The 9,559-nt window shown below is 42.0% G+C and overlaps 1 protein-coding gene across 2 annotated transcripts; it reads left to right on the top strand.

Moving 5' to 3' along the window:
• Positions 1 to 1,929: 1,929 nt before the first annotated feature.
• Positions 1,930 to 9,222, top strand: LOC139307287 (GTP-binding protein 1-like). Of its 2 annotated transcripts, XM_070931108.1 has the most exons (14): positions 1,930 to 2,127; positions 3,424 to 3,535; positions 3,770 to 3,950; positions 4,142 to 4,325; positions 4,813 to 4,977; positions 5,194 to 5,317; positions 5,412 to 5,526; positions 5,616 to 5,760; positions 5,895 to 6,077; positions 6,350 to 6,485; positions 6,875 to 7,053; positions 7,465 to 7,626; positions 7,887 to 7,937; positions 8,128 to 9,222. In XM_070931108.1, exons 1-14 carry the CDS (start codon positions 1,930 to 1,932, stop codon positions 8,242 to 8,244), a joined length of 2,052 nt encoding a protein of 683 aa, XP_070787209.1. In that variant the 3' UTR covers positions 8,245 to 9,222. The 2 variants fall into 2 exon arrangements, with proteins under 2 accessions (XP_070787209.1, XP_070787210.1); XM_070931109.1 differs by lacking the exon at positions 7,887 to 7,937.
• The last annotated feature ends 337 nt before the right edge of the window (positions 9,223 to 9,559 follow it).

Genomic DNA, 9,559 nt, shown 5'->3' with positions numbered 1-9,559 from the left:
ACCTTTCACATGAACAGAGGAAGAACACATGCATCTTTATACATATTTTTATTCACTGTCATGCTGTGCTAATGTTAATCTGTATCAATAATGTACCCTTTGTTATGAAATAACATGAACCTGCATGCATACAATAAATAATGCAATACATACTACCTTTGTGAAGGTTCCTACCTGCATATAGATACTTGGCAGTGCACAGAAGCACAGCTATCTCTGATTGTTTATTTTGAAGGTTTTGGCTGGAATTATCGGTGAGGTATTGTGTGTTCACTGCCCTCCAGTGGCCACAGTGAGAAACTGCAACACTACATTGATTTGGTGGATGACTAATGGCTGGTATTGTGCAATTTGACCTTAAAACGTGTCAGCATTAGTCCTTGGCTTCAAAGGTCATGCTGATCCAGCTCTCAGACTTCACTCAGAGGAAGGATGAGCAAACTTAGATATAATCTTCAAAAATGTTGCTTAAATTTGAACATTACAGACCACACATTTTAGATACAATCTGAAACCTGAGTCTCAAACATGATTGAACCTCGTTACTGTACAGAGGACAAAGTCACCTAGAAATCTGTTGCAGATACTCCATTAAAGACATTTTAAATAGCTGTATATTTAAGAGCTGTCAGGGAGGTGTTTCTCACTACTCAGAAGCAAGCCAAGGCCTTTGTAGTAAACAAGAGACTGCTGTTATTACACAGTGGCTTTTGTCAGCTTCACTGTATTATTGTCATTATGGAGGACCCATAGAGAACTTATGCAGTGGCGCTGTCTGTTAAGGATTGCACTGGATCACTGTATTTTCTGTCCTCAACAGAGAACGTCTGTGGGAAACAATTCACATCCTATAGGTCTTCACTTGCTGTTCACAATTAGTCTTAAGATTGACTCATTCAGCTCTGAGTTTGTACTAAAGAACATTTCACCTATGAGCAGTACCCTGCCATATTCAGTTGAACAGGTCTGGGTCTTTAATGTAAATATTTAGCTAAAGAGTTGTGCTCACAACCAGGAGGAGAATCAAAGAGTGGAATTACTTAATTAGCATAGGGAATAGCCAAAAGAAAAAAAGTAAACAAGTATATCATTATTATGTTATGTTTGTCCTGTCTAGCTACTTTGTATAGCAATACTGATAAAGACGATGTATTTTCAGTGACTGAAAAGGAAATAATTTGGGAATTCCTATTCTTTCCTTGTCACTAATTTTGATTTAAAAAAACATTGCTTGTATTAATTATCAATTTAAGTCAAACTATTATAAACTATATTTCCAATGAAACTCTTGTCAGAACAAATTTCTACAAGGCCAGGATAGGGATCATTTTCACAGATCAAGATTTGATTCAGGAACAGGAAGAAAAGAAGATATTTAAGTGATCAAACATTCATTACGTTAATAAATAATTACCCAAAACAGCCACACAACTTTTTTTTATATCACCATTACAACAGTAGTACAGGAGTATTACACTGTGATTACACTACAACACAAACATTACCAGCCCTGCTGCCCTGTGAAGGACTGGTCCACCTCGTAATCATATGAACGACCCCCGCGCTGGTATTGGTCCACTGCTAACATATTCACGGTGACTTAAACACCATTGGTGAATAGGAAGGAAGAAGGCTTCCTCATCCACCCTCCTTATTAATATTGATGTGGTATTTTATTTTTTAAATGGCTTGAATGCAAACTGACGGCATATGTACAAGCAGCATGTTATTGTAACATGTATTGAAGTGTCATTGTGAGTGAGGTTGTACAGTTTGACTTAACTACCTCATCCGTAGCGTAGCCGACTGACGTTAGCGTGTAGAGCTTGCGGTGAGCTCCACAGTGTAGTAGCTGCTGTGTTTGGTTGCCAGCCGTCATCATAACAATTGGGACCGCTCGAAATTTATTACAGCTAGGCTGGCATAGAAATGGCATCAATAGCAGCGGGGCACGAGCCAGGTATAAGCCCAGGCTCCATACCGCTGGCTGATGCTTTAGTCCCCGCGAGTATATTTGCTCCGGACCGGGGAGAATGCGGGGACGACGCCGGGGACGAGTGCTTCGACGACGGGGACATGATGAATGGCGAGCCCGAGGACCGGCGGGCAGTTGACTTCACCAACAAGGTAAAGCTAGGCCCTGGATATGGTGGCGCTGCCTAGCTAGTGTTAGCTTCTCTTGGGAATGAATGAATGAAACAAATTATGCGTTTTTTGCATGTAGCTATGTAATTACTAAACATCGTATGTCGGTCCATACTTTAGCTACTGAATACTCTTAGTACCAAATATTAAATATTATACACGACTGACTTTCTAGACTTGCTGTTGCTTACGTTAAATAAAATAGCTAGTTGTGGCTAACGCTAGCTCCAGTAGATGCTTTAGCGCGTAACCTAACGTAACGCTAACATTAGTGAACATCATCAGAAGCACATTGCACCATATGCTACCACTAGCTCGTCTCTAGCTAACTATATCTAATGACACCGCTACTGTCTAAAGCAAGTCAGAGCAACATGGACGACTCTGTTGTCAAACAAACCATAACATTGACTTGACATGGTGTATTAACCCCCTGTGCGAAAACACACAGGCTGATGAAATACAGGGCAACAAGGTAATGAGGTTGGGTTAGCCTGCTGAACCACTACCGGCAGGTATGCCTGTGAGCAATAAGAATCAGGCTGCAGATCTATTTTGATGTATTAAAATGAAATATTCAGACTTGTCAACTTAGTGAGAGTTTTTACGATGATGAAGATAAAGAGAGTCTGTAAGAGTACCATTTATTTTGATAGTGAAACAAAAAAGTTACAATCTGCACCATTCACATGTTAAGTAAGTTGTTTTATTAATTGTAGCTATAATGTAATGACATGAGTGGTTAACAAAACAACACTTCCACAATAGGAAGATACATTTGTCCCATTTAAATGTCATACTGCCAAGTATTTCACTTGTGTCACTAACTTAATATTAGGCAACAGCGTGAAGCAATTTTACTGATTGGCATAATGGTTCAGTTCATCTGTATCAGCAGAGATAATAAGCGTTCACACGAAACCTTGAGGTGTTTCATGGGAAGAGAGACAGCTGTGTTTGTGTGTGGAGAGCAGCCTTTGAACTCACCATTCCCTGTAGATTTACTTTCTATTGCGGCTTACACTTTGAATATGTCCCAAGTGATGCTTTCCCTGAAGTCCAGTCACTGTCTCTCTTGAAAGCAACCAAATCTGGTGCCATCGCCACCAACTTTTGAACAACAACTTTTAATGTCTGTCAATGATTGCAACTCATTGGATAAAAGGATTTGCTTTGATTATGCAACTATTGTAGAGCAACCATCCAGCCAGGGTCATAACTCCAACAATAGCCAATTTTCTCTCTGTTTTTGTCTTCTCCCCTGCACAAACCCAATAGCTGGCCCTTGTTAGCCCAAATGGAGAGCAGTATGACTCGTTACTTCGCCAGCTACGGGACAGGATGGAAGAGGGATGCGGAGAGACCATCTACGTGGTTGGGATGGGCTCAGGTGAGAAAAATGCAAACCGTTTACATGCTGTGGTTACTTTAACAAACTATTCACCATCTTCTTCAAAAGTTATGAGATTGTATAAATTAAATTCATTTTTTCCCTTTTCCCTCCATTTTTCAGTCAAGCCATGCTAAAGCAGTTTATAAAACCTGGACAAATAATCGTAGCCTCCGCTCTTTAAACTGAGTACTCACCTCTTGTTCTTCTCCCTCCTCCACGTCTCTGTTGTAGATGGTGGTGACTGGGGTCTGGATGAGAAGGATATGGAGGCCTCAGTAGCCACGGTGTGCTCTATGTGTGAGCAACTGGATTCTGACCTTATTCCGCTCCGGGAGCGCAATGAGGCTGCCGGTTTGGTACGCGACTATCTGATCCGCCGGCGTGTGGGTGAGCTGGACTTCCTGGAGGTCAGGTGAGTGGTCAGAGATATGAATAAGAAGGGGTCATGGTTACCATCCAGTAATGGATCCCACTCACAGTACATCTGATGATAGTTCCTTTCTTTTACACTACATTGGTTACGTTTTCTTTGATGAGACATGTAAGATAGTTATGCTTTCCATGTACAGTTTGGGTGATATTTTGGTACTCCCCTATCCTCAGGGTTGCAGTGGTGGGTAACGTGGATGCTGGTAAGAGTACTCTGCTGGGAGTGTTAACGCATGGAGAGCTGGACAATGGGAGGGGCTTCGCCCGCCAGAAGCTCTTCAGACATAAGCACGAGATGGAGAGCGGCAGGACCAGCAGTGTGGGCAACGATATCCTGGGGTTTGACCAGGAGGGACAGGTGAGGGGTAGAGAGGGGGTTGTTGTTAAAGCATTACAATTATAATTTATATGATGGGGTTTTGTACTAAACAATGATAAATATTGACAGTGTAAAGTGAAGCAGATTTATCTGTATAAGAGGTGAAGGAGCAGAGGATGGCATCGAGAAAAAGTGAAGTGAATGTAGGGTGATCCAAGTGCTCCAGGTTATGTAGCATATAATAGCACCATAAATGCATTATAAATTAGAGCTGAGGTGGTCTTGCTCAGGGGCTTTTCACCAGTACTGGTTATTTATCCAACAACCTTTTAAAGTACTTGGCAGCCTTCCTCAGAAACTGGCAACAAGCAGGAGAGAGATGGAGAAATGACAACTTGCTTACTGGATGAGTGTGCAAGTAACATTCAACACATTGCACTGGAGACCTTATTGTGAAGCAGCACATGAAGGTGGAGATGGTATGAATGCTGTGGATGTAACTCCGCTCCATTCTGTCTCCCTCTAGGTGGTGAACAAACCAGATAGTCACGGAGGAAGCCTGGACTGGACCAAAATTTGTGAGAAGTCCTCCAAGGTTATCACCTTCATAGACCTGGCTGGCCATGAGAAATACCTCAAGACCACCGTCTTTGGGATGACTGGACACCTGCCCGACTTCTGCATGCTCATGGTCAGAAGGAGGGGTCAGGGTGGGTGTGTGTGGGCAATAGGAAATGGGCATTATGCTGGTTATATCATGAATGGGTGTCATGTATATATAAAAACATGAAAATGTCTGCCTGCATGTAGTGTTTTTGTCTGTCTGTATCTATTCATAGAAATATACATTTGCTGTTTCTTTGATTAAAATATAGATAAAAAATGTTCTCTCTTCCTGCCCTGCCAGGTGGGCAGTAATGCAGGTATCGTCGGGATGACCAAAGAGCACCTGGGCCTGGCCTTAGCCCTGAATGTGCCTGTGTTTGTGGTGGTAACCAAGATAGACATGTGTCCAGCCAACATCCTGCAAGGTCTGTCGCTTTCCCTAAACTATAATTCTATAACTTCTCTAATGTGCTGTGCTCATGTGCTGTAACTCCTGTGGTCTTGCCTTGCTCATAACAGAGACACTGAAGCTGCTCCAGAGGTTACTGAAGTCCCCCGGCTGCAGGAAGATCCCTGTCCTGGTCCAGAACAAGGACGACGTCATTGTCACAGCTTCAAACTTCAGTTCGGAGAGGTACGACGTCTGTCCCAGCCAGATTCTTAGTAAGGCTGAAAGTGGTCCTTTGTAACCTCTGTGTGTGTGTTTGTGTTGTGTCCTTCCAGGATGTGTCCCATCTTTCAGATCTCCAATGTGACTGGAGAGAACATGGACCTGCTCAAGATGTTTCTCAACCTGCTCTCCTCCAGGACCTCTTACCGAGACGACCAGCCCGCCGAGTTTCAAATAGACGACACCTACTCTGTACCGGTACTCTCACCTCTTATCACTAAATGCTTTTTACTGTGTGAATTATATAAGTAAGGAATATTGTGCCACAGGTACAAACCTCACGTCATACAGAACAGTACTAAATGCTATCTAAACCACTGTTTGTGTCTCAGGGAGTGGGAACAGTAGTATCCGGAACTACTTTACGTGGACTCATACGTCTGAATGACACAATGCTACTAGGACCAGACCCCTTGGGTAGCTTCATCCCCATTGCTGTCAAATCAATCCACCGCAAGAGAATGCCTGTGAAGGAGGTCAGAGGTGGCCAGACTGCCTCATTCGCTCTCAAAAAGGTAGGAGGGCAACAATCTCCCACAGCAGCATCTAGGGGGGAGATTTGGAACTGCAGTTTTTTTTGTGTTATTATGAATGAATTAACTGGCTGCATAAACCGTGTACAGTATTTGTGCTGTATGCAGAGTTATGTTCCTCATTTCTTCCATCTTTTTTATCGTATACATCTAATCTTGAGAACTGACCTAGAGGAATGATGAAGTGTTGAAAAAACACATTTCTTTGTTCCTCTGTCATCTTTATCTCTCCTGTCATGTGACTCTTTGTAAAGATCAAGCGTTCGTCCATAAGGAAAGGCATGGTGATGGTTTCTCCAAGGTTGTGCCCACAGGCCACCTGGGAGTTTGAGGCTGAGATCCTGGTACTGCATCATCCCACGACAATATCTCCCAGATACCAGGCCATGGGTGGGTAACAATAACATGGAAAACTGTCAAGGAGATGGAAAAAATCTTCAGCTCTGTGTTACTGACATTTGAGTGCGTTGAAGATTTGTGGCCAACTTTCAAAGTAACCTGTAATATTTCTTAAGTGTTGCTTGGTTTAAATGATTAGATGTCACTCAAATAACAAGAGACAAGTTGTACAAGATCATTTTGTGCATAGTGATGATAGAAGTGCAGTATACTGTCTCTCCATTGACAAATGCTGCTCTCACAGATGCTTAAAAATAACTGCATGTGCATATTTTAGTGACTCACTGTTTCCTTTGCAATATGCATAAACTTATTTTACCCCTGGCCTCTTTTTTTTTCCCCTCTGTCCAATCACCTTTCTTTCCTCACCCACCACTCAGTCCACTGTGGCAGCATAAGGCAGACAGCCACCATCTTGTCTATGAACAGAGACTGTTTACGGACAGGGGACAAGGCTTCAGTCCACTTCCGCTTCATCAAAACCCCTGAGTACCTGCACTGCGACCAGAGGCTGGTGTTCAGGGAGGGACGCACCAAGGCTGTGGGGACCATCACTAAGGTAATACAGCCCTCTGGAAGATCAAGGACTCATGTGGACTCATGATACATATTTTCTCCGTACAATGATGTGCCAGTTTCTAAAGCCCTAATTAAATGGAAGAATTTTCAGGACAGTATCTTTCATTTCTATCAAAAGTAATCTGTTCTTCCCACAGGAAAGGCTCCTTTCCCAAGATAATTCATTACATTTACCAAGAATTTCAATTTGCACTTTTTACTGGCTAATAATTCATTGTAGGAAAGGATTTAAGCCTTGGTAATAATTACTTTGCCTACACCCCTGTGAAACATATCCTATCCAGGTAGGGCTTTGAATTTGCTGTTGTAATGAGTTTTTTTAATCATGAGCAGCTGATTTTTTGTTGTTATTTGTTGTTGAGACTCAAATATCAACTCACATTCTTTTCAGCTGTTGCAATCCACCAATAATTTGCCATCAAATTCCAAACCTCCACAAATCAAAATGCAGTCTACAAAGAAGGCACCACTCCGAAAAGAGGACGGCACCACAGCAGCCGGTGATGACGCAGCAACGATAGCACAGTCAGCAGGCTCAACCGCGACTCAGCCGGTGAGACACAAGCGCTGTTTAGTTTGGTAGTGATCTTCTTGTGTTTCTCTGGACTTCCTGCCTCTTACTGTGTACTTGCCCTAACATTGCTGCTCTTTTCTAACTTGTTAACTGCTCCGTGTCCTCCTCCCTTGTCTTTCTTTTCTTGCATTCTCCTGCTTTGATTTTGTCTTATTTCATCCTGAACTTTAACTTTTTCATGCCACATAACTCCTTCACATTCTGTCCCTCTCCTTTGCTTGCGTGGCTGGCTGCCTAAGGGAGAGGGAGACGAAGACCCTCAGTTAAAGGAGGGCAACAAAGAGAACAAGGTAAAATGGTTCAGTTTTAAAATGAACTACAGTGGAGAACCTGAACAGGGGAGATGGTTGAGTTTACATCCGCGCAATCTTCTTTCTTGATACATTTTGAGTAAATAATGTTTTCGTGTTCTTTTTATATGTTGCCTAAATATCACCGCTTGGTGTCTTATCAGGTGTTTTTGCTCCCTCTTCCTTACAGCCAAAGTCTGGAGGAGGTGGAAGGAGAAGGGGTGGCCAGAGGCACAAAGGAAAAGGCCAGAACAACAGCACCAACCCCACAGCAGCTCCCTCCTCATCAGGAATAGGAGGCTGCTGAACTGCCCTCTCCCCTGTAAACCTCCCTCTCTGCTATCACTCCACCAAGTGTCTTCATCCCACAGACCATGAAGGATACAGATGTTTGGAGCAGAACACTCTCCTCACTCTTATTACTCCTTGCCTTTTTACACCAGGTCCTATAGTTTTTATTTTTAAAAGGGAACTCGAAGGGGTATGTCCCAAACCAAAAGGCATACACCCTTAATGCATTTTAATGTTAGCTGCCTTTTCTATTTTGAGTGGTTTGGGTGATGGGAAAAAAAGTGTGGCTTTTGAGGTTAGCCTCACTCAGGATGATGATTTATTTATAGTTTTATCCATCTAAGAAATCTACAATTCAGTCTTCTGGCTCAACATCAGTGGCAGGGAGGGGGGCTAAACCCAAACCAAGGGTCCAGTACCAATATGAGCAGCTATAAATAAAACTCCCCCATGCATTCCTTGTGTATTTGCAACGAAAAACAGTTCATGTACTATTTATACCGCATATGTAAATTAGCTGTTAGTTGTGCTCCGATTGGAAAGATGCCATTGTACAAAATGTATGCAAATCATAAATGAATGTAGCAGAGGGCACATAGTGATTTCAAATTCTAGCTATATGGAAAATATAAGCTGTTAACATTTTATAATTGTCAGTTATTTATTTGGCATACATGCAGAACGTTCACTCTTGGATGGTCTTTGATCCGTCAACCCTCTCTCACTTGCACTCTTAGATCCAGTAGTATCTATCATTCTTCCACTGTCAGTCAGCCATGTTACAAACCGTATACCAATAGCATTAGTACAAACAAATACAGCACATAATCTTGTCACTCCAACAGTTACTCATGATTATAAGACATGCAGTACTTGCAGTGCTACTTGTAACTCTTGTACCCCATGCGTTATGGCCTGTTGCTGTTAACATGTTGTGACATTTTAAACACTTTGCCGCTAAAAAACTGACCATTAATAAACAGGCTTTACTGAAGTTTTCAACAGTGCTTCTTTTTCTATTTCATCATTACATATTAAAAATCATCTTAATACTGTGTAATTCATTTATTAGTGTGAAAAGATATTTTAGCAGGAAAAGGGATGGATTCTCAGTATATTTATCGTGTTGTTTTTCTTCAATATACTATAACTCATTAGAGCCAAGAGGTGTTTGTGTAGTCTCATCAGTTTCAGGTATTACAGGTGGAAAGTGGCAACTATTGGCTGGACTGTCTCTGAGTAGACACCAGACAGCAGAATATTCTTGTCTATTTCGATTGTTCATTTTTGACAATCAATATAATGTGATTTACAATAGCTACAATAGCTAC

Source organism: Enoplosus armatus, unplaced genomic scaffold (genome assembly GCF_043641665.1).
Source record: "Enoplosus armatus isolate fEnoArm2 unplaced genomic scaffold, fEnoArm2.hap1 Scaffold_67, whole genome shotgun sequence".
Taxonomy (NCBI): Eukaryota; Metazoa; Chordata; class Actinopteri; order Centrarchiformes; family Enoplosidae; genus Enoplosus; species Enoplosus armatus.
This window is presented reverse-complemented; position numbering and strand designations above follow the sequence as displayed.